Source organism: Armigeres subalbatus, chromosome 2 (assembly GCF_024139115.2).
Source record: "Armigeres subalbatus isolate Guangzhou_Male chromosome 2, GZ_Asu_2, whole genome shotgun sequence".
In the NCBI taxonomy this organism is placed as follows: Eukaryota; Metazoa; Arthropoda; class Insecta; order Diptera; family Culicidae; genus Armigeres; species Armigeres subalbatus.
The window spans coordinates 285,977,274-286,001,226 of NC_085140.1; the positions used below are offsets into that span (position 1 = coordinate 285,977,274).

The following is a 23,953-nucleotide window of genomic DNA, read 5'->3' on the forward strand; positions in this document are numbered from 1 at the left end:
CGCTTGAGTAGTGATATATTTTTGTCCAAAGGTACATTACTCTAAATATAACATCTAAGGCTATGAATTTTTTGAATGACATTTTGCCTCCCACGCCCCAGATTACATATTTACAGCAATTTCTTGTTAGACAAAGTTGTAGCTACATTTAAGCGCTATAAGTTCGCCATACTTGATAGTTGATAGTTGATAGTTGATAGTTGATAACTACTGGAAAATGTTCTGGGAAAATTATGAAAAAGAATGCAAATGACATTTTACAACACTGATTTTAGTTATATGTAACTACTCATCACTATTGAAAGTCAAGGTAACGTGGGTTTTCCACTTACCCCATCCCACTAGGGTAAGTGGAAAAAACAACTCCCAATTTTAAAATCTATTTCCCTAAATTTGAAGCGACCAAAATGGTATGAATTACCGTACAGTTGGTGCAAAATTGACTGTTTTTGATAGCCCATTTTGATTGAACGCATTAAGATCATTTAAATCGGTTTTAAACTAATTCAAACAGGCATTATTATCGATTTTTCCTTTTCCACTTCCCCCAGTGTAGCTTAGTTATAAAGCTCGTAATCTGAACAAACTATAAGTATCATTATTACCATCCTCATCTTTTGGAAAACCAAGAATGTTTAAACTAAAAGAGACAAGAATAGAACATTTTCCACCAAAAGATCATCGTTTAATAGCATCAGCGTTTAACATCATCAGAGATGAAATTTTTGATCAAACTACATCTTTCTCATGTTTTCTTTTAAATCCAAAATTTTTTGATCCAGCTTTATTATTTTTTTAATCTTCCAGAAAATTTGAGGTAATTCATTTGACGACAAAAAATAGCTCAAAAACCTATTCGCGGTTGCGCATTAGCAGTTAATGGTAGAGAGAAGTGGATTAAACCGGAACCAATCCGACTAATACATACTTTTATTAACCCTGGTAAAAGCAGAACTCCTCACGCTCGATCATTCCCCAACATTTGTTTCTAGAAAGTCGAATCAAAATCGCTTACACTGATTTACCCCTAATCATAAAATCTTAAAATTCCACCGAACTACCGAAAAATTAGTGAGGTTTTTGTACGTGTTTTGTGTGTTTTGGATCAAAAATGAATTTTGGCCATAACTTCTGAGCCCAAAACCCGATTTGGCCTATTTTCGATTGAAAAATATGGGACATGATTCCGCGTTTAATTCATCCTGTCGCTAGCAAATCTTTACTTTACTTATGGATCCTGTACACCTCCGGTGGTGCAAAGGGCCGACTTGAAAGATCTCCATCCTGAGCGTTGTCCAGCTATCGCTTTAACCTGTTGCCAGGATAGATTTCGGTCGACTTCTTTTATTTGTTATTGAGGCTTCGCCGCCATGAGCCTCTGGGTCTGCCTCTGCTGCGATGTCCCGCTGGGTTCCAGTCTAATGCTTGTTTACAGATTTCATTTCCGCCCCTACGTAGAGTGTGGCCGACCCAGCCTCAATTTCTGTTGCTATCGATCTCTGGTGACAACGACGATGGAGCTTGTTGTTTGAGATCCAGTTGTGAGGCCACCAGGCCCGAATTATATACCGCAGGCATCTGTTGATGAACACCTGCAGCCGTTGAGTGTTCTCCACTGATACACACCATGTTTCGCTAGCGTATAACAGCACAGATTTCACGTTAGAGTTGAAAATTCGTATTTTAGTGCGTTTTCTCATCTGCCTGTTTTTCCAGATTTCTTAAACTCGCAAAGGCAGCCCTTGCTTTCTTGATTCGTGTGCCTATGTCGATCTTGGTACCGCCGTCTGACGTCATTTGGCTACCAAGATATTGGAAGCTTTCAATATTCTCCACTGGTTACCCGGTTACTGTGAAGCTCGAAGAGGTCACCGTGTTTACATCCAACAATTTGGTTTTGTTGACGTTGATGATTAAACCTGCCGAAGAGGAGCGTTCGGCAAGGTCGTTGAGCTTACTCTGCATATCAGAGCGCCGTTGAGCAAGGAGTGCATCGTCATCAGCCAATTCGAAGTCGTTTAGGTGCTCCATGGTTATAGGCTGCCATAACAGCCCGCAATTTGGTTCACGGTAAAACGCATCTACCAAAATCTCATCGATTACGATGACGAACAGTAACGGTGATAGAATACATCCTTGCCTCACACCAGCTACGACCCGGATAGGGTCAGACAAGTCCCCATTGTGCAGCACTCTGCAGGAAAAGGCCTTGTATCGCTGAGGCCGAAGATTTTCTCAGGAATCGCCTTGCGTCTCAGGGCGCCCCACATATTCTCGTGTTAGAGACGGTCGAAAGCTTTTTCGTAGTCAATTGCTAGCAAATTTGTAGAAAATGAGTGATAATTTTTTATGCGCTTTTTGTATAAAAAAAGTATATGGGTCATAGCTTCTGAGCCCATGGTTCAATTTGGCCAATTTTCAATAGGAACAAATGTGACAGGACTTCGCGTTTAATGCATCTTATTGCGTGCAAATCGGTTAAGGATAAATGCCAAAAAATAGTAAGAAAATGACATGCTTTTTGTATGAAAAACAAAGTATTTTAGCCATAACTTCAAGGCTCATAGTCTGATCCGGCCAATTTTCAATAGGAATCATTGGGACAGGTTCCCCCGTCGACCTGTTGCAACTAAATCGGTTGACATCAAGTACAAAAAAAGTGAGCTAAACTTTTACTGATTTTAATACTTTAATACTGTTTTTTTTTTTGAAAATAAGTCTCTTTGGACAAAGACACCATGACCGATACATGTAGAATGATCCAGCTACAATTGAGAAAAAATTGAAAGCTATTTTAACGAAAAAAAATATCAAAATATCTCCACGATGGAAAAGATGTTGCTCGATGTGTTTCTATTAGTATAGTGATATTATATCAAGCAGATCATGCCGCTTATATATTCAAGAGTAATTTTTCTTCTTTGGGAGCGTGGGTTGATCAGACTTTCCTTCATTGCTTGGATCAATTTTGCTTTGCCAAACCGATTTGCTATTTTGGAGAATTTGCCTTTTATCGTAAATTTGTCCAATTGATCGGGTGTTAATTCTTTTCAACTCGCTAACTATACCTACCCACAGCATTCGATAAACTACGCAATCTCAAACTAGTTAATACTAGGACAGTTTTCTGATCATGTTTCCCGTTTATCGAAACGCACGAATGAAGCAATGCAATGCAACACGGTCAACCGATAGAAGGACCACGCTAGGATTAACTGCGCTTGGCGAGCTTATGATCTGCGCACGTTATACCCACTTGTCAGCAATAAAATATGCTTTTAGCTGCGCACAGGGTGATCTGTCAATCCATGTCAAACGCAAATGGAATTTCACGTACAACTGGAGGTGTGTTCATTAGTATATCGATACAGATCATATTTTGGTGGAAATAATTCAAGTAGTGAATCAAAATTGGTTCTTTCCACCTGTTTGGTATAAATATCGTACGAATAATGTAATGCAATATCATTCGATTATCAACCCTTTTAGTACTACCAACTAGTGATCAAAACAGTGTGAAATGGCTTTCAAAGTAAGTCCAAATAAAACGCATTCTAGAACGATTCTATCATTTCTCATACATTTCAGTTCTTGATCTTCCTCGGTTTGGTTGCTGCCGCCAGTGCTGTTGTCCTGCCAGTTGCCGTAAAGCATGTAGAATACGCAGAGGCACCAGCCGAGTACCAGTTCTCATACTCCGTGCACGACGAAACAACCGGGGATGTGAAGAGCCAACAGGAGGAACGCCACGGTGACAACGTCGTTGGACAGTACACCCTAGTCGATGCCGATGGTTACCGTCGTGTTGTGGACTACACTGCTGATGAGCACAACGGATTTAATGCTGTTGTTCGCCGTGAGCCTCTCACCCAGAAGCTGGTCAAGACTGTGGTTCCTGTTGCACCAGTTGCCCACCACTACGTTGCTCCGGTGCAGCATGTTTCTTATCCAACGTACTATCACCATTGAGAGGTGTGGCAATACAATATCATTTACTAATATGTTCCACGTAGCGCAAATTGTTCATTAGAGTAGGGTTTATTTATTAAAAATGAAGTCTTGATCAAACAAGAATTATCCTAGCTTTGTTTTATTTTAAGGATAGCACATACTGTCTCTGAAGGAAATGAATGCATCGGTAATAACCCTAGTTGAACTGGAACGGCTTTACATTGCAAATGACTTGAAAATTCGTATAGACTTGATATGCAGTCTGATTTCATTCATTTCTGTCTTTAACCATACTTTATACATATACTCGACTCATACGAGACACTGATGGCGACCTTACTGTTGAGGTCGAAGCATGTATTTGTAAAGTAACAATCAAGTGGTGGAATAACATTGGAAAAGTTCTAAATAATTTTCTGAGCATACTTTATTGCTTTCTTGGCCGGAGACGAGCCAGACAATAAAAAAGCTTTCTTACGTTGCACCAATAGTTTCAGCAGTATTCTAACCAGTGCACACCAAAGGATTTGTTGGAGTTATTTTCGGAAGAATTTTTAAAGAAATGTAGGAATTTCTGTAGAAATTCAAATACATATTTCTATGGTAATTTTATTGGAAATTCCATCGTAAACTCCTGTAAGAATTCCTTCGAAAATAGCTTCAACAATTTCTTTGCAGTCTATCCGAAAATATTTCAGGCTTTGGAAATTTCATTCTGAATTTTCTCTAGGACTTTTTTGGCAATTGGTTGAGAGTATCCTTCAAAAATTGTTGATGCAATTTCTTAATAAAAATTGAAGGAGTTCATTCTGCAGGAAATCTTAGTGCAATTTACATAGGAATTCATGAAAAAACTAATATAAAGAATTCTCCTTTAAGAATTTTGGAAGGTTTTCCTGAAACAATTTCCGTTAAAATTATTAAAGAAATTTTCGTTTTCCGTAGGAATTCCAAAAAAATCTAATGGATCTCATAAACATATTCCTAAAGGATTTTTCAAAGGAATTTCTAAATCAATTTCCAAAGAAATTCCTAGAAGAATTCTCGCGTGATTTTTGAAAACGTCGTAAGTCCAAAAGAGGTGCTCGTTTTGTTTACTTTCTCTTTCGATTATTACGAAGCCATACTAACATTTACATCGGATTTTTTTCACAGAGATCGAAAGAATCGAAGATCGAAGAAAATAGCTTTGTCTAGCGTGATAAGGTGAAAATATTGTAATAAATGCAAAACTAGCTTCGATATTAGTGCAAGAGAGCGCAATTAAAGAGAGTCTCTCATTTGGACATACGACGTTTTCAAAATACATGCTAGAATAGGAATTCTTGAAGGAAGGATTTTCTGAAGGAATTTCCAAGGAAATTTGAAAAGGTTTCTCAAAAATAAATTGTTATTTCGAAAATAAATTGGAAGATTCCTTTGGAAATTCCTCGAAAACTCAAAACAGGAATTAAAAGAAATATCGAAAGTCATTCAAAAATTTTTTTTACGAATTATTGGAGAAATTTCCTTAGAAATTCTTTTGGAAAATCCTTCTGAAGTTCCTTCAGGAATACCTACGCAAATTGTTTTAGGAATACCTTCGGAAATTCCTTTAGTCCTTCCGATGTTTCTTTAAGAATGCCTTTGGAAATTCCTTCAGGAGTTTCTTCGGAATTTGATTTAGGAATTTCCTTGAATCATATTTTTGGAATTCTGCTAGTACTTTCTCAATAAATCTCTTCGGAAACTCTAGGAAGAAATTCTTAGAATATCTTAGAAATTCCCCTCAGGAATTTCTCCAGATCTCCAGGTATTCTTCGGAAATTCTTGTAGGGATTCCTTCGGTCATTCCTGTATTTTTCTTATCCAGCCAGTAGTATTTTGAAAATTCAAAGAAGGAACTCTAGGGATTCCTTCAGATTTTCAATAAAAAAAATCCTTCGAAAATTCCTATAGGAATATTTTTTTATTCCTTAAAGAACCCCGACTAGAAGGTCATATAAAAATTATATCAACATATGTTATTATGTTATACTAATTTTTTATAACAAAATTTGTTAGAAACATGGTGCAGGATGTTGTTAAAATATCTAAATTTCTATCAACCAACAACTACACCACTGGAAACAAAAAACTATAAAATTTTGTTACAATTGTATCATAAAAATAACATATTTTGTTACAAATTTATAACAGAATCAGATACAAAATATATTGTTTCTGTTCAGTTGGACATTTTTACAGGTCGTGAGAGGCTTCCAGATTGTGATCAACAATCAGAGATTTCTGTTTTTGTCTGAACAAGAATATTTTTCAAGAACATGAAACTGACATCTTTACAAATTAGGCAACCTTGTCAAATTATATCAGCATTGTGATATCTATGGCTTTGAGACATTGCCTAGTGCTGGGCAATTCAGTGTTAAGCATTTTTTAATCATATTATGATACAATCCTGTTAGAACATTTGAAAGATAATGGCTACTAAGAAAAAAATTGTATCAAAATAACAAATATCACAATATGTTAAAATTGTGTTCAGTTTCTGTTATGCTCTTCTAGTCGGGACACTTACACCTTGAAAATTTCTTTGGAAATTTCTCAATAGGTTCCGTCGAATTTTCTTAACGATTTTTTTGAAGAATTTCTTCGGAAGCTTTTTTGGAAATTTGGTCGGAATTCCTACGGAAATTTGCGGAGGTTTGCGCAGGCCCAATAAGCCGCATGGAAAACCAATAATTACGAACAATATAAGAGATAATGCGACTTGATATAATCGGCAAAGACCTAGGCGACGAATAAAGGATCACGATTGGAAGCTTGGAACATGGAACTGCAAGTCGCTAGGTTTCGCAGGTTGCGACAGGATGATCTACGATGAATTACATCCCCGCAACTTCGACGTCGTGGCGCTGCAGGAGATTTGCTGGACAGGACAGAAAGTGTGGAAAAGCGGGCATCGGGCGGCTACCTTCTACCAAAGCTGTGGCACCACCAACAAGCTGGGAACCGGCTTCATAGTGCTGGGTAAGATGCGCCAACGCGTGATTGGGTGACAGCCAATCAACGCAAGGATGTGCAAGCTGAGGATTAAAGGCCGTTTCTTCAACTATAGCATCATCAGCGTGCACTGCCCACACGAAGGGAGACCCGGCGACATGAAAAAAGCGATTAATTATTTTTAGAGCGTCTTAGGGGAAATGCTACAAGGTTAAAAGACTATTATCCTTCCATTTACTTCCACTATTAATAGTGGAAGTAAATGGAAGAATAATAGTCTTTTAACCATGAAAAAAGCGTTCTACGCATAGCTGGAGCACATACGATGGATGCCTACTGCGGGACGTCAAAATCGTCATCGGTGACATGAACGCGCAGGTAGGAAGGGAGGAAATGTATAGACCGGTCATCGGACCGGATAGTCTGCACACCGTATCGAATGACAACGGCCAACCAAGAAACGGAAAACCAAATCGACCACGTTCTAATCGACGGTAAATTCTTCTCCGACATCACGAACGTCCGCACTAACCGCAGTGCGAGTAAGGAATCCGACCACTACTTCGTTGCAGTATGCCTGCGCTCAAAACTCTCGACGGTGAACAACACGCGTCGAAGTCGGACGCCGCGGCTTAACATTGGGCGGCTACAAGACGGTAGGCTAGCCCAAGACTACGCGCAGCAGCTGGAAGTGGCACTCCCAACGGAAGAGCAGCTAGGCGCAGCGTCTCTGGAAGATGGCTGGAGAGATATTCGATCCGCCATTGGAAGCACCGCAACCGCTGCACTAGGCACGGTGGCTCCGTATCAGAGAAACGACTGGGATGACGGCGAATGTGAGCAGTTAGTTGAGGAGAAGAATGCAGCATGGGCGAGATTGCTGTAACACCGCACGAGGGCGAACGAGGCACGATATATATTAGATCTCTTCATGTTTTCAAAAAGTATCGAAAATTCAACCGGTCAGTCCAGGATCACAATTCTTATACTAAAATAAGCCTCCTGTCAAATTTTCAGATAATTCGGATAAAATTTCGAGGTGGCTCAAATCAATTTAGTGTTTTTGAGCTATTTTCAATTTTGGAAAAAATCCAACAAGAAATATAAACGTCGAAAACTATCGCAACAACCTCTATACGGAAGCTTTTGGTGTGCTCTACAAGTCTTGTGGACATTGCTATTCGTTCCGTTCACGTTTTGTCCATGTAAAAGTGATTTTCAAGCTTTTGAGTGCAGAAAAATACTGTTTCCCTTCAAAGGCGTTGTTCTACAAAATTCTAGAATATATGACAAATGATTGCTAATTTATTATATTATTATTCCTCTTTTTTCCATGAAAATTTGAGTAATATAATTGTCGATGTGCGATTTACCGTTAAATTCTTAAAAATCAGAAGCTGAACATTTGTCACAAATTCGCACGTTAGGATTTCTTTAAACAAGTTGTTCGAACAAAACATAAATCAAATCATATGATATTTAATGCTTACAACAAACGACTTCCAAATTTTGTTAATTTCACCATACGTCTGCATGCTTTTAACATTGAGTGCATTGTAGTAACAAGTGTATCGAAGTTTCTTTGTTTGAACAACTTGTTTGAAGAAATCTCAGCGTGCAAATTTATGACAAATGTTCAGCTTCTGATTTTTAAGAATTTAACGGTAAATCGCACATCGACAATTATATTACTCAAATTTTCAGGGAAAAAATAGGAATAATAATATAATAAATTAGCAATCATTTGTCATAAATTCAAGAATTTTGTAGAACAACGACTTTTGGAGGAAACAGTATTTATATGCAGTTAAAAGCTTGAAAGTAATACGAAGGGCAGGGATTGACACGAGTGGTACGATTTTCACGAAGTCCGTCCAGTTATTTGGTTTCGCCGACGACATTGATATCATGGCACGTAACTTTGAGAGGATGGAGGAAGCCTACATCAGACTGAAAAGCGAAGCTAAACGGATTGGACTAGTCATCAACACGTCGAAGACGAAGTACATGATAGGAAGAGGCTCAAGAGAGGTCAATGTGAGCCACCCACCACGAGTTTCTATCGGTGGTGACGAAATCGAGGTGGTTGAAGAATTCGTGTACTTGGGCTCACTGGTTACCGCCGATAACGATACCAGCAATAGAGTTCGCCGCCGTACCAAACTGACTATCTACAAAACGCTTATAAGACCGGTAGTTCTCTACGGACACGAGACCTGGACGATGCTCGTGGAGGACCAACGCGCACTGGGAGTTTTCGAAAGGAAAGTGTTGCGTACCATCTATGGTGGGTTGCAGATGGCGGACGGTACGTGGAGGAGGCGAATGAACCACGAGTTGCATCAGCTGTTGGGAGAACCATCCATCGTTCACAGCGCGAAAATCGGAAGACTGCGGTGGGCCGGGCACGTAGCCAGAATGTCGGACAGTAATCCGGTGAAAATGGTTCTCGACAACGATCCGACGGGAACAAGAAGGCGAGGTGCACAGCGGGCAAGGTGGATCGATCAGGTGGAGGACGACTTGCGGACCCTCCGCAGACTGCGTGGTTGGCGAAGTGCAGCCATGAACCGAGCTGAATGGAGAAGTCTTTTATGTGCAGCACAGGCCACTCCGGCCTTAGTCTGATGATAAATAAATAAATAAAAGCTTGAAAATCACTTTTACATGGACAAAGCGTGAACGGGAGAAAATTCCAGCAACAGAAAAGAAAAGGTGTACGTAAAAAGAATTGTCCAGTGGAGTTCTTTAATATACAACCAACTCGGTAAGCTCGTTCCATTATTCTCGAAACCCGGTTAACATAATTCTAAAGTACGTTGCATTTTTAAGTTTTCCACTTATTTTGCACGCTGGAATTTTTTGGAGATGGTGAAATGTTCAATAATACATCAATTATGTGTCGTGACCAAGGTCGTGGCACTAAAAATCGTAGTAAAATTTACTACGTTGCACTTAACCAACCTCTCGTTTCAACTTACAAACCGTTTTTAATTTTAAAATTCCTGTGCATTTTTAAGACTTGCATGGATCGCCCGCCTCATAGAATTCCCTCTCGTTTTCTAGGCGTAACGTAAGCCATGGGCGTTAACACGGTTTCTCCGTATCATAAATATGATAATACTATATGTATTATATGAGGGTGAAAATTCTAAAACTAGGAGATGATAATTTATGTTTTTCATCAAGGAAGCGAAATGTCGCACTTGATTGGCCAAAATACAGAAGAAATTGTTTTTGAAAGAAAAAAGTAGCCCACAACTATGGGGGCTGAAAATGACTTTAAAAATAATAGAAGAGCAAATGTCTTTAAGATAAAAGTACAATGATGTATAATTAGAAAGTGCTTCATCTTCTGAAGTAAACATGGTATATATTTTTTTTTTATTTTGGCAAAGTGAAAAAATCTGCGTGAACAAAATATTACGCCTAAAGCGTTTTTTAAATGTGAGAAGCTAAAGAAAGCATAATAATAAGTTATAAAAATGTTATCCAATGATGTTGAAAATTTAAATGAATAGAGTATAAAAACAACTATAAGTACAGAGTTAAAAAACTTCACTATTCCGTTTACTTCCACTATAATCACTTTGTATCAACAGATGCGTATTTCGTTTTCTACTTGACGAAGTGAGTGCTTGTGTTATGAATCATAAAAATTGCTTGTAGTGCGATAATATATTGAGGAATCTAACGCGACAAAAAATGATTTGTTAACGTATTTACTGCGTGTATAAATTGACTAAACTATGAGTTTGCGTTCATTTTTTGAACTGATCATCCAAGTCGCCCGTTTTCTTACTACAATGAAAGTGTTGGACATAAGAAGAAGAAAAATAAGAACAACGATGTTGTGTAGAAATAACAGCATAAAAATCGTCATGGAGATTTTGTTACTTTTTTATAAAACGGAAATCGCATGTTGTAACTATTATGCACCAGTGTACCTTTTAAAAAGTGTTGAAAAATTGTTTAAAGTTAACACTTTCTTTACTAACGTGTCTTGTAAATGTGTTAATTTCGTGCGCGTGTGATCCTAAACCTCTTGCATGCAGAACGATTGCGCGATCATTAAAATTTATTTTCTGCTTTGTGCGGGTCAATAAATGTGTAAGCAAGAGGAAGTTTAGTGCGTGTTTGATCGTATTTTTTTTCAGAAGGCAGAACGATCGCGCGATCATTGATACATTTTGTTCTGCTTTGTGCGGTCAATAAGTCAATTAATTAGTGCGCGTTTGATTGTGTTTTGTGCAACATCGAGCAAACTACACGCTACACACGGCATACCGTTTACCAAAACGAACATTGCTACACTCCCTTCCCCATATATCCAACATCCCAGTGATTTCTCGTGGAAGTGCAGATGACTCGTCGGCTTCCATCAAAGCGAGTTTCACGTCAACATTATCCTACCTATTTCCTAATTGATCTGCATTCGGACACGGCCGGCGCTGGTATTGCTTAATTTTGGGTCACCAGTTCTTACACATTGAGGTTGATGTTAGTCCCAAACATCATCTGTTGGTTCTCTGTGTAATTACAGCTGACCTGGCAATAACGAAGGAGCAACCGTGGGCGGTCAATCATGCTCATGCTCATGCTCAACATGGACAAAGCGTGAACGGAACGAATAGCAATGTTCACAAGACTTGTAGAGCACACAAAAAGCTTCCGTATAGAGGTTGTTGCGATAGTTTTCGACGTTTATACCTCGAGTTAGATTTTTTCCAAAATTGAAAATAGCCCAAAAACACTAAATCGACTTGAGCCACCTCGAAATTTTATCCGAATTAGCTGAAAATTTGACAGGAGACTTATTTTAGCATAAGAATTGTTATTCTGGGCTGACCGGTTGAATTTTCGATACTTTTTGAAAACATGAAGAGGTCTAATATATATAGGCGCGGAACAGACAAAACTCGATTTTCCAGAGGAAAAAGCGTCAGCAGGAAGATCGATACCGTGAAGAGTCGAAGCAACTGTACCATCGGAAGCCAAGCGGATGGGACTAGTCATCAACACGACGAAGACGAAGTACATGATAGGAAGAGGTTCAAGAGAAGACAATGTAAGCCACCCACCGTGAGTTTGCATCGGTGGTGACGAAATCGAGGTGGTAGAAGAATTTGTGTACTTGGGCTCACTGGTGACTGCCGAAAATGATATTAGCAGAGAAATTCGGAGATGCATAGTGGCTGGGTAACGTACGTTCTTTGGACTACGCAAAACGCTCCGATCGAATAGAGTTCGCCGTCGTACCAAACTGACAATCTACAAAACGCTCATTAGACCGGTAGTCCTCTACGGACACGAGACCTGGACGATATCCGTGGAGGACCAACGCGCACTTGGAGTTTTCGAAAGAAAAGTGCTGCATACCATCTATGGTGGGTTGCAGATGGCGGATGGTACGTGGAGGAGGCGAATGAACCACGAATTGCATTAGCTGCCGGGAGAACCATCCATCGTTCACACCGCGAAAATCGGAAGACTACGGTGAGTCGGGCACGTAGCCAGAATGTCGGACAGGCCTTAGTCTGAATAAATAAAAAAAAATAAAAAAAATGTTTGAGCTCGAGATGAACTGTAACACATTTTTCTTGCTAGCAATAAAGAATGTTGGTACTGATATTTGAACTCAAAAACTGAACTTGTGGAAATAATTATTCTGCTAATAATTATAGAGTACAGTACAGATTCCTTTAAATTAACAAAAAAAAGCCTATTTCGAGTCGAGATTATAAAGAATACAAATGAAAGTACACAGTTGCAATAAAAGTTGTTCGTTTGTCATTCAAAACAATTGAATCAATTAACTGATAGTTTGGTTTTTATTTTTTCTAGTTTTCTTTTTTCCTGTCAACATCGCCCAAAAATGTTCAACAATTAATTTTCAAATTTCAACGGCTCTGTCAAAATACAAAAACTCTTGAAGTTTTAATGGCAATATGAGTAAATTAAATAGAGGAATAACGAACAGTTCAATTATATTTTTAGATTGAAGATTAAACAATGACAAAGCCGCAAGGGGTACCACTCAACAAAAAGGTTAAAAACCGCTGCGTTAGGAGAATTCCTTCGGATTTTTGTTTTTGGAAATTGCTTTAGAAATTCCTGCGGAAATTGGTTTAGAAGTTCCCTCGAGCTTTTTTAAGAAATTAGTTTAGCAATTATTTCAGGAATTCCATAAAGAAATTCTTCCAGTAATTCCTTAAGAGATTTCTCTAGGAAGATGGAAGAATTCTTAGAAATCCTTTAGAATTACTTCAAATCTTCATCCAGGAATCCCTTCGACAATCCTCCATGAGTTCAAGTAGATATTCCTTGAGACCTTCGGATATTCCTTCAAGATATTTTTCGAAGACACTTCAGGAATACTTTTAGGAAGCATTTGGAAATTACTTTGAGAATTCTTTCCGAAATTCAATCTGGAAATTCCTTTTAAAATTCTGTTAGAAACTCATCGGAAAATTCTTTTAGTATTGCCTATTTAATTCTTCAATAAATTTTCGAAAAAATTTTCCAAACAAATTTCTGGAATCATCCTGCTGGAATTTTGCCAGAAATTTCATATGGATTTACTAAGATGATTTACGCAGGATTTCTTGGAGGAAGTTTCCAAGGAATTTCCGGATAAATTTACAATGGTCTTTCCATAGAATTTTCCGAAGAAATGTCAAAAGGAATTCCTGGCGTAATTTATTGGAGGAGTTCTCAAAAGAATTTCTGAAGGATTTTCTAAAACATCCCGCGGAAATTCCTAAATCAATTTCTGAAAGAAAACCTAAGGGGATTTCCAAAGAAATTCCAAATGAAATTTCGGAAGGATTTCTTCTAAAGCACTTTTCTAAAAACAGTTTCAACAGCTCCAGTAAGAATATTCGAATTTTAATTTGAATTTCAAACGAATTCCTACAGGAATTCCCAAAGGAAATTATAAAAAAAAATCTAAATAAATTCCTAAAAGAACTAGTGAAGGAATCAACGAAGAAAATTCCGAAATTTTCTTTGAATTTCCAAAGGAATTACTGGATTTATCTGCGAAGGAATTTCCGGGAATTTCCTGAGGAAACCACAAGAGGAAAGCTTTGTCCAAGACTTGTGGAAGGAATTCTTACCGGAGAAACTCCCGAGAGAATAGAATTTCCGATAGTACCTATTCGAAGGAACACCTGAAATAATTTTTCGAAAGAGTTTTTATAGGAATTTCTGAAAGTACTTATCTGGAAAAATCTTGGTGGTATTTCCTGAAGAATTATTTACGAAAAAATGGCTGAAGTCAATTCCCCAAAAAAATCCTTGAAAGCATCCGAAGAATTCAGGTCAGTAGTAAACCCTAGTTTTGACTCTGGAATTGATTGCTAGGTTAGATGACTTGGGAAACAATGGCAAATATTCCCCAACAAACAGAATATCCTCCATTTTATGAAAAATAATAATAATAAACAGTGTGCCTGCTTTCACTTCTAAGGTTCAAATAAATACTGGTAATAAAAAAACCTAGAATAAAAAAAATATAGTTTTGATTAATTTTGTCCGGTGTTTAAATTCGATGAAAAAAATTTCATCATCTGAAAAAAGCCCCAAAAATGTTCTAAGAGAAAAAATCGATTTGTACAAAAAAAAATTTTTTGAAATACCATCAGATCTCGACGTTTTATGCATTATGCAAAAATTCGATTTTCGACTTTTCCTTTGGTCTTCCCTTGGGAAAATTTTCCTGTGTAAAAATTTCAAAACTTTGATGAATTTTAGGCGCTCCTAAATCATGTCCGATTGAGCTCAAATTTTGCATGGGGTCATATTTTGGGATAATGAAACTTGTGAGCAATGTCGTTTTTTGAAATTCGAAGACAATTTTTTTCCTATACATTCCATTCGCACCCTTATACACAGGCTTTGTCTCTTAATCCTTCACATCCTTTATAAGCGAATTGCCAGAAGGAATATTAATGTGTATTACATAATTGTCTTGAGCCATTAGTTAAATATTTTTAAGTAAGTCCATTTCGAAGAAAACATGCATGATTGCACTGCTTCTCTCATGGAGGTATTCATGAAGAATGTACGTCTTTATGAGTGTACTTTTTGCGATAAGCTGATTTAAGAGATTTTATAAATATAACGAAGTGAGAATCATAAATTTTTTTTTGTTGTTTTTGTTGGCTTTTTTCGGTGACAATTGAATCAAAACAGCAATTTAGCAATGATATGGAAATGCTAATATCATCTTCCAAACTTGGACGTACATGTTCATGATAGCATTAGAGGCGAAAGTATAGAATTGATAGTTCCGTTAGGATACGGCATGCATGAAGAATGTTTTTATAGAAGTCGATTTGAAAGCGAGCGGAGGGCAATATTTGTGATGGCACATATCGCACGACCTTCCTTCTGCCAAGCTCCCGTATGAAGGGGGAGGGAAGAATATCAGTGTGGAAGCTGATATATCTCCACTGGCATAAAAAACATTCTTCATGTCTGCCGCATCCTAACGGAACTATCAATTCTATACTTTCGCCTCTAATGCTATCATGAACATGTACGTCCAAGTTTGGAAGATGATATTAGCATTTCCATATCATTGTAAATCGTTTAACTTCACGTAGAAGTAACACACACGAAATCATCAATTTAGAGCAATTTAGCGTTACGCGTTTCGGCTTACTACGCTTCAGCCATCATCAGACGCTACTAGCTACTAGCTGTTTGTCTGACTGAACAGCTAGGAGGTTGCCAGCTAGTAGCGTCTGGTGATGGCTGAAGCGTAGTAAGCCGAAATGCGTAACGCTAAATTGCTGTTTTGATTTAATTGTCACCGAAAAAAGCCAATTAAAACAACAAATAAGTTTCCACGGTGATTAAACCCCAGTCAGTAGAATCAAAAAATGCCAATTTGTGCGTGATGTATATTAAAACGATCCATAAACGCCAATACGCACTTACCGTTTGGTCGGGCTTTTAATAGCCTCTCAATAGTGAATACGTTGAACCAGTTTTGCAAACAGAATCAGTTTTTCTCTCACTTTAGTCTGCATTCTTTTCAAGGACACCGGGATAGTAGATGGCCAGCACTTGCACATTCGAAGACTTCGACTTCGAAGAGGAAATCAGAGTTTGTTGCTATTCAACTCCTTCGTTTGCCTTGGGTTGACCTTGTTGGGAAAGAAATTTGGAAAGTTGAACAAAATTGCTTGCAATGTCCGATTGAACGTGGAAGCTGGCGAATTATAAAAGCTTTTCGATTGATCGATAATGGCATCAGTTCATTCATAGCTCGATTGCTGTCTAGAAGTGTTCTCCGTAGCAAAATATTTTGAATCATGTCTGCTAAAGTAAGATAACATGACATTATTTACATTTTAATCAAATTGTGACATTTTTTTCATTCATTAAGGTGTGTATCGTGCTAATTGCCTGCATCGGCGCCATTGCCGCCCAGCACTATTATCAGCAAGCTAATCACGAAGAAGAACACTACGCTCCCGCTCACTACGAGTTCAACTACGACATCCACGACGATCACACCGGAGATGTGCACGGACAGAAGGAAGTTCGGGAGGGCGACAAGACCCAAGGTGAATATTATCTGATCGATGCCGATGGCCACAAGCGCACCGTTACTTACCAGGTCGATGGCAAGAGTGGATTCATCGCCCAGGTTCACCGCGAGCCCATCAAGGGATACCAGGCCCCGCAACCAGTGCAAAAAATCTTGGCGGCTCCAGTGCAACAGCACTACTATCAACACTAGATAATTGATCTGAGTATGATATGATGGTTAGTAATAATGTAGTGCAATTGAAATAGAACAGATTGTTAAGCATTTAACTTCAGATTGTGTTACTTTATTTAACTTTACATTAACGGTTTTCAGAGAGAAAATTGATACATGTGCGTCTTTTTAGAACACACTTTAGGTTTTAAAACCGTAGAGATGCACTACTGGTATTATAGAGACCTTGCACATGGTGCATGTAGAGCGTAAGTTAATCTTTTCATCGCAAATATTTCCGAAGCCTTTAATTGGTTCGACTTCCAGCGATGATGCGTTCTCGAATTATGTACACACATATGCATTTTATTGTAGTTTCCAAGAATCTAAAGCATAATTGCTTTTATTGCTTTGCTTTTGATGGGATTTATGAAGAAGGAAGAGTATTTCTTTATCTTATCCTTCTTCTTCTTCATCATATTCTTCTTCTTTTTCTATGGCTCTAGATTCCAACTGATACATGGCCCGCTTTTAATCTTAGTATTCTAATAGCATTTCCTCAGTTATTTATTGAAAGCTTTTCTATGCCCACCATTGAATGATTATGTGTCCATATACCACGTGGACGATTGTATAACATTTCACCGAAAACTATTTCGCGGAATTCATTTTCGCGGTTGAACATTTCGCGGAATGACATTTGGCGGTTTGAACCTTTTCGCCGAATGACTTTTGGCGGAATGTACCATTTCGTGGAATGCACCATTTCGCGGAATATTAATAATAATAGCCTTTGTTCATTCAGCTTTCCCACAATTATTACCTGGGGTCCGCAACGTTAGGCATAAGTACGTTAGGCATAAAGACGATAGGCATAAGTACGTTAGGCATAATGGACGTTAGGCATAACGGACGTTAGGCATAATGTACGTTAGGCATAATGGACGTTTGGCATAATTCTGCCTTCTTTATACCATAGGCTGTTCTTTGGGTAGTTTTATGCCTAACGTTCATTATGCCTAACGTACATTATGCCTGACGTCCGTTATGCCTAACGTCCATTATGCCTAACGTACTTATGACTATCGTCTTTATGCCGAACGTACTTATGCCTAACGGGGTATACCCATTACCTGCGAGGTTTACCAGTTACCATTTTTACTGCATTCGCTTAACAAGAGATTAACACGTTGAAACTTTTATAAAAGCCGAAAAAAAATGTCGATAAATTTCCTAGACCGGGTCAGAAGTTGAACCCAGCCTCCTTCAGCATAGTCTTGCTTGGCAGTCACGCATCTTCCCGCACGGCTAAGGAACGCCTACCAGAATATTTAGAAATAGTTTCAATTGTCCCCTATACCGGGCTGATACACCCATTTAAAGAAGATGTCACCCCTCCCATCGTCTTATACCGGACAGACGCATTCTTTGAAAGAAGGCGTTACCACCTCCCTCCTTCGTCTTATATCGGGCAGATGCATCCATTTGAAGAAGGCGTTACCCCTGCCTTCGACTTACCGGACAGACCCATTCTTTTAAAGAAGGCATGATCAACTCACAACAATTTTTATGGTTTGTGCTTAACGTAAGAACGACGCGTCGCGTTTCTTATGAGTGCATTATCATCTCCTTTCGCCTTATTCCGGGCAGATGCATCCATTTAAAGAAGGCGTTACCCCTCCCTTCGCTTTATACCGGGCAGACGCGTTCTTTTAAAGAAGGCATTATCAACTCCTTTCGCTTTATACTAGGCAGATGCATCCTTTTAAGGAAGGCGTTACCCCTCCCTTCGCCTTAAACCGGGCAGACGCGTTCTTTTAAAGAAGGCGTTACCACCCCCCACCTTTGTCTTATATCGGGCAGATGCATCCATTTGAAGAAGGCGTTACCCCTGCCTTCGCCTTATACCGGGCAGACGCATTCTTTTAAAGAAGGCATTATTAACTCCCTTCACCTTATACCAGGCAGATGTATCCATTTAAAGAAAGCTTGACCCCTCTCTTCGCCTTATACCGGGCAGATGCATCCATTTAGAGAAGGTGTTACCACCCCCCTCCCCCTTCCATCGCCTTATACCGGGCAGGTGCATCCATTTGAAGAAGGCATTACCCCTACCTTTGCCTTATACCGGGCAGATGCATTTTTTTAAAGAAGGCATAATCAACTCCTTTCACCTTATACCAGGCAGATGCATACATTTAAAGAAAGCGTGACCCCTCTCTTCGCCTTATACCGGGCAGATGCATCCATTTGAAGAAGGCGTTACCTTCCCCCCTCCTTCGACTTATACCGGGATGATGCATCCATTTAAAGAAGGCGTTACCACCCCCCTCCTTCACCTCATACCAGGCAGATACATCAATTTAAAGAAAGCGTTACCCCTCCCTTCGCCTTATACTGGACATTTGAAGAAAACATTAGCAACTCCTTTTGCCTTGTAACGGGCGGTAGATGGTGGGGTTTCAGGTTTTGAAATCCGCAACCCGAGTCGAACCCGATTTGTTCGGGTTTGAAAAATTAGTACAATATCGGGTTCGGGTCGGGTACGGGTTTGTGAGATAAAAAAATCGGGTACGGGTCAGGTACGGGATTAAGAAACGAAATACTGAAAATTATTTTATTCAGTTTTGATAATTGTGAGGCTAGTTCGTTGTTGGGCTTACATTTTTTTTCAGAAAATATCTTGTATGAATTTTTCGGGGAAAACTTTTGTGCGGGCTTAAATAATTAAATTATGTCGGGTTCGGGTTTGCATTAAATCCAAAATAGCCCAGATTTCATGCAATTAATCTGAAATCGGTAAATATTTGAATGATAATTATTCTAGTTGAATTCCGCCAAATGGCATTCCGCGGAATGATTTTCGGTGAAAAGGTACATTCCGCGATATGTCTTTCGGAGAAAAGGTGCATTCCGCGAAATGTGTTTCGGAGAGTTGATACATTCCGCGGAATGTCGTACCGCGAAATGTTTTTCGGAGAAATAGTATACAACCCACGTGGACAGTTTATGGGGGAGGGGGTGTATGGCGAATGTCCACAATTTGTTGAGAATTTATATGAGCAGATGTACACGGTGAGGAGGGGGGTATATTAAACTGACCAAAACCTTCCCACGTGGTATATGGACAGCCCCTATCTTGTGTTGCAAGTATAGCGGATACAATAAGTCCAGAGAGTCAAGGATCTTTCGCACCCGAAAACATCCTGAACCGGACTGAGAATCGAACTCACCATATCCGGATTGGCAATCCAACGCCTATGTTTACAAGGCCAACTGGTGAAAAGGACAGAGGGCTTCCCTATCACTTAGTCTAATATGCCAGATAAGCAAGCAACTTGTGCCTCCAGAACCCAGTCGGTCGTCGAGTCCAAAACCCACTCCAAACTATAACAAGGCCCAGTCAAGCAACACGTGTTTGTTAAATGGCCCAGCCCAGTACACTGCGAGACGAAAATCTCTAAATCCCACGACTGATATAGTCCCGATCCCGTGGCTGGTTTCCTGGGGTAATGTACAGTCTTTCTAATTTTATTTTTGTGTCTTTGACGTGTTCCTGAGACTATTCTGTTAAGGACTAGGAAATAAAAAAGTGAACAACACAGTTTTCCCTAGTAAGTTTTACTTGATTACCTGTCAAAAGATCTATATGAGGCTGTTATAAATTGCAAAAACGAGTCAAACCTCTCCTTATTTTCTTATTTTTAACTAGCAGACCCGACGAACTTCGTTTCGCCTAAAATTGATTTATTTTCTGATTAGATCTCGAGTTATGAAGAAATTGGTGTTTCATTTGTATGGGAGCCCCCCTTTCCAAAGCGGGGAGGGGTCTCGAACCGTCTTAAGAACCTTCCCCGGCCCCAAAAACCTCTACATACAAATTTTCACGTCGATCGGTTCAGTAGTTTCCGAGTCTATAAGGCACAGACAGACAGAAATTCATTTTTATGTATATAGATTTCATTGATGTTTAAAAAAAGAAATGAGCTGTGCCAGATAATGTTAGAACATGGTTTTCCGGCGAAACTGATTAGACTGATACGTGCAACCCTGGATGGCTCGAAATCAAGTATTCGGATTGCAGACGAAGTGTCAACCTAGCTTGTGACCTTAGACGGATTGAACAAAATAAACTGTACAAAGATATTGCAGAACTTTTCAAAGATTCAACTGGGGTCATCACAAAAATACTAACAACAAATATAACCAAGACTATCGTGCTGCAAAAATCAAAAATTAGAAGACAAATGTGAGCAGGTGTTTAAACAGATTCCTGAATGCGTCGTTAAGCATGTGCAGATCATAATAAGTCCCGTTATGTTGTGATTTTAAATGTATTTTCATGCACATATTTGGAGCATGCAAATAAACGCAATATTCAATCGATCTTACTGCTCTGTTAAATCCAAATACACTTAATCGGTGGTTGCTAGTGAAGTTAAGTCAAAAATGATTGAAAACGAACGTTAATCCTTATAGACTCGGAAACTACTGAACCGATCAGCGTGAACATTTGTATGCAGGGGTTTTGGGGCCGGAGAAGGTTTTTAAGATGGTACGAAACCCCTTCCCCCTTTGGTAAGTGGGGCTCCCATACAAATGAAACAGACATATCTGCATAACTCGATAACTAATCAGATCATAAATCAATTTTTGGCGAAACGGGTCTGCTAGTAATAAAATAAAAAAAAAACACAATTTGTAGTTAAATGCCTAATAATCTGTTCTATTTCAATTGCACTACATTATTGCTAACCATTATATCACACTCATATCAATTGCCTAGTGTTGATAGTAATGCTGTTGCACTGGAGCCGCCAAGATTTTGTGCACTGGTTGCGGGGCCTGGTATCCCTTGATGGGCTCGCGGTGAACCTGGGCGATGAATCCACTCTTGCCATCGACGTGGTAAGTAACGGTGCGCTTGTGGCCATCGGCATCGATCAGATAATATTCACCTTGGGTCTTGTCGCCCTCCCGAACTTCCTTCTGTCCGTGCACATCTCCGGTGTGATCGTCGTGGATGTCGTAGTTGAACTCGTAGTGAGCAGGAGCGTAGTGTTCTTCTTCTTGATGAGCTTGCTGATAATAGTGCTGGGCGGCAATAGCGCCGATGCAGGCAATTAACACGATGCACACCTTAATGAATGAAAAAAATGTCACAATTTGATTCAAATATAAATGATTTCATGTTAACTTACTTTGAGAGACATGATTCAAAATATTTTGCTACGGAGAACGCTTCTAGACAGCAATCGAGCTATGAATGAACTGATGCCATTATCGTTCAATCGATAAGCTTTTATAATTCGCCAGCTTCCACGTTCAATCGGACATTGCCAGCAATTTTGTTCAACTTTCCAAATTTCTTTCCCAACAAGGTCAACCCAAGGCAAACGAAGGAGTTGAATATCAAGACACTCTGATTTCCTCTTCGAAGTCAACTATTTGTGCAAGTGCTGGTCATCTACCAGTAGTAAGATACCAAGCGTCCTTGAAAATAATGCAGACGCCGACAAAAGAGAAATAAAAGGAAAAAAACTGATTCTGTTCGCAAAACTGGTTCAACGAATTCACTATCGTGTGATCACTGAGAGCCCCACCAAACGGTAAGTGCACATTGGCGTTTATGGATAATTTTAATATGTATAGGGTCCATAAAACACATCCCGCACAAATTGGTTATTTTCAATCTCCACTTCATTGTCTCAATGTAATCTCTAAAATCCGCTTATCGCAACAAGCACGTTACGTAAGTTTCGAAAATAGAAATATATATTCTCTGCAACCCTACATTTTTTGACTCCTGTTTTGACTCCGGATTTGTTTCTGACTACGTCTATGCGAAATCAATAATAAATAATTTCATACAAACGATTTGATCTACCGAAACTATGAGGTCCACATACCCCTCTAACTGCGTGTAGAACAAGAACCTGCTTGCGAAACTGTTGCAACTACAGTTTAGGTCTTTTTCCCCCGGCAAGCATCGCTCATTCAATGTTTAATTACCGCCCAATCGTTCTTAGTGAGAAGCTCTTACCGGGTATCAATGTTGCCGACATGCCGTTGCATGTCGTCGTCCTACCAGCACTTTCAGTGTCAACCATCTCGACGGTGCTGCTGGTGACACTTTTTGGTCAGGTTTAAGCAATTTCACCGCGGCGTGTTCGTAAAATTGATTGGCGTGGATTTTACGAGATACCATTGACGGTAAGCCGCTTATTAAAAATAGTTGCTTTACCACATCGGTATGAAATTCCACTAGATGCGATGGCATTAAATCGTCGTTTAATACGTGTGTTGTAGGCGTGTAAGGTTGCAATTAGTAAAGTAAAGCTGCTAATGTCAATATTAGCTGCTAATTTCATAAACAGTAAGGCTGAGAATGCGTGCAAGACAGGGGCATTGGAGGAGAGTTAATTACTGGGTGAACATTGATTGGTCTATGGCAACAGTATAACAAATTCAGTATTTTGAAACGTTCGTCTTGACATTAGTACTTTGTGATTTGATACATTGTCGTATAAATTGGCAAGGACATGTTCTTGACGCAATGTCGATAATTGAAGTATGTGTCGATAAATTCAAGATACTATTTTTCTTGCGGCAATGAACATTGGATTCGGATTTTTTGCTGACTGGACAGAAGAATGTGGTTGCTGCAATATGTCCTGTTGTATGAAAACTTAATTTTGTACTGATTTATGACAAATAAAAAGCACGACATTACAAGTGGTTTTAGCCGAACAGCCATTGAATATTTTCGGTTTTTGAAGCGGGCACCTATTTACCAAGGAGTACCGCTCACAACATCGTCTGTTTCCCAGGTTGAGGCGGCTGATCATCGTTAAATGACACCGAAGGACTCTAACCATAAGTGGGCACCATTCATTTCATTTCATTTATTTACATCTAAACAGATAACACTGAATCTACAATTTGACGCCACAATACACGGTTCGAGGCCGCATCTCTCCATCCTCGGACACGCCCCACGCTCGCCAGGTCGTTTTGCACCTGGTATGCCCATCTCGCTCGCTGCGCTCCACGCTGTCTCGTACCTGCTGGGTCGGAAGCGAACACCACCATTGCAGGGTTGCTGTCCGGCATTGTTGCAACATGTCCTGCCCATCGTACCCTTCCGGCTTCACTACCTTCTGGACACTGGGTTCGCCGTAAAGTTGGGCGAGCTCGTGGTTCATTCTTCGCCGCCACACACCGTCTTCTTGCACACCGCCAAAGATGGGCCTACGTACCCGTCTCTTGAATACTCCGAGTGCTTGCAAGTCCTCCTTTCATGTC

General features: G+C 39.4%; 3 protein-coding genes across 3 annotated transcripts; 2 read left to right on the forward strand and 1 right to left on the reverse strand.

The window, feature by feature from the left end:
- Positions 1-3,406: 3,406 nt before the first annotated feature.
- LOC134216471 (cuticle protein-like) lies at positions 3,407-4,074 on the forward strand. The gene is made up of 2 exons (XM_062695344.1): positions 3,407-3,532; positions 3,589-4,074. Exons 1-2 carry the CDS (start codon positions 3,521-3,523, stop codon positions 3,967-3,969), a joined length of 393 nt encoding a protein of 130 aa, XP_062551328.1. The 5' UTR covers positions 3,407-3,520; the 3' UTR covers positions 3,970-4,074.
- Positions 4,075-15,890: 11,816 nt separating this feature from the next.
- LOC134216472 (cuticle protein 8-like) lies at positions 15,891-16,742 on the forward strand. Its single transcript, XM_062695345.1, has 2 exons — positions 15,891-16,268; positions 16,331-16,742. The coding sequence occupies exons 1-2, from the start codon at positions 16,257-16,259 to the stop codon at positions 16,685-16,687; spliced, it is 369 nt and encodes a 122-aa protein (XP_062551329.1). The 5' UTR covers positions 15,891-16,256; the 3' UTR covers positions 16,688-16,742.
- A 4,604-nt stretch (positions 16,743-21,346) lies between these two features.
- On the reverse strand, positions 21,347-21,963 carry LOC134216473 (cuticle protein 19-like). The gene is made up of 2 exons (XM_062695346.1): positions 21,850-21,963; positions 21,347-21,787 (listed from the first exon to the last, which is right to left on the reverse strand). The coding sequence occupies exons 1-2, from the start codon at positions 21,859-21,861 to the stop codon at positions 21,431-21,433; spliced, it is 369 nt and encodes a 122-aa protein (XP_062551330.1). The 5' UTR covers positions 21,862-21,963; the 3' UTR covers positions 21,347-21,430.
- Positions 21,964-23,953: the final 1,990 nt, after the last annotated feature.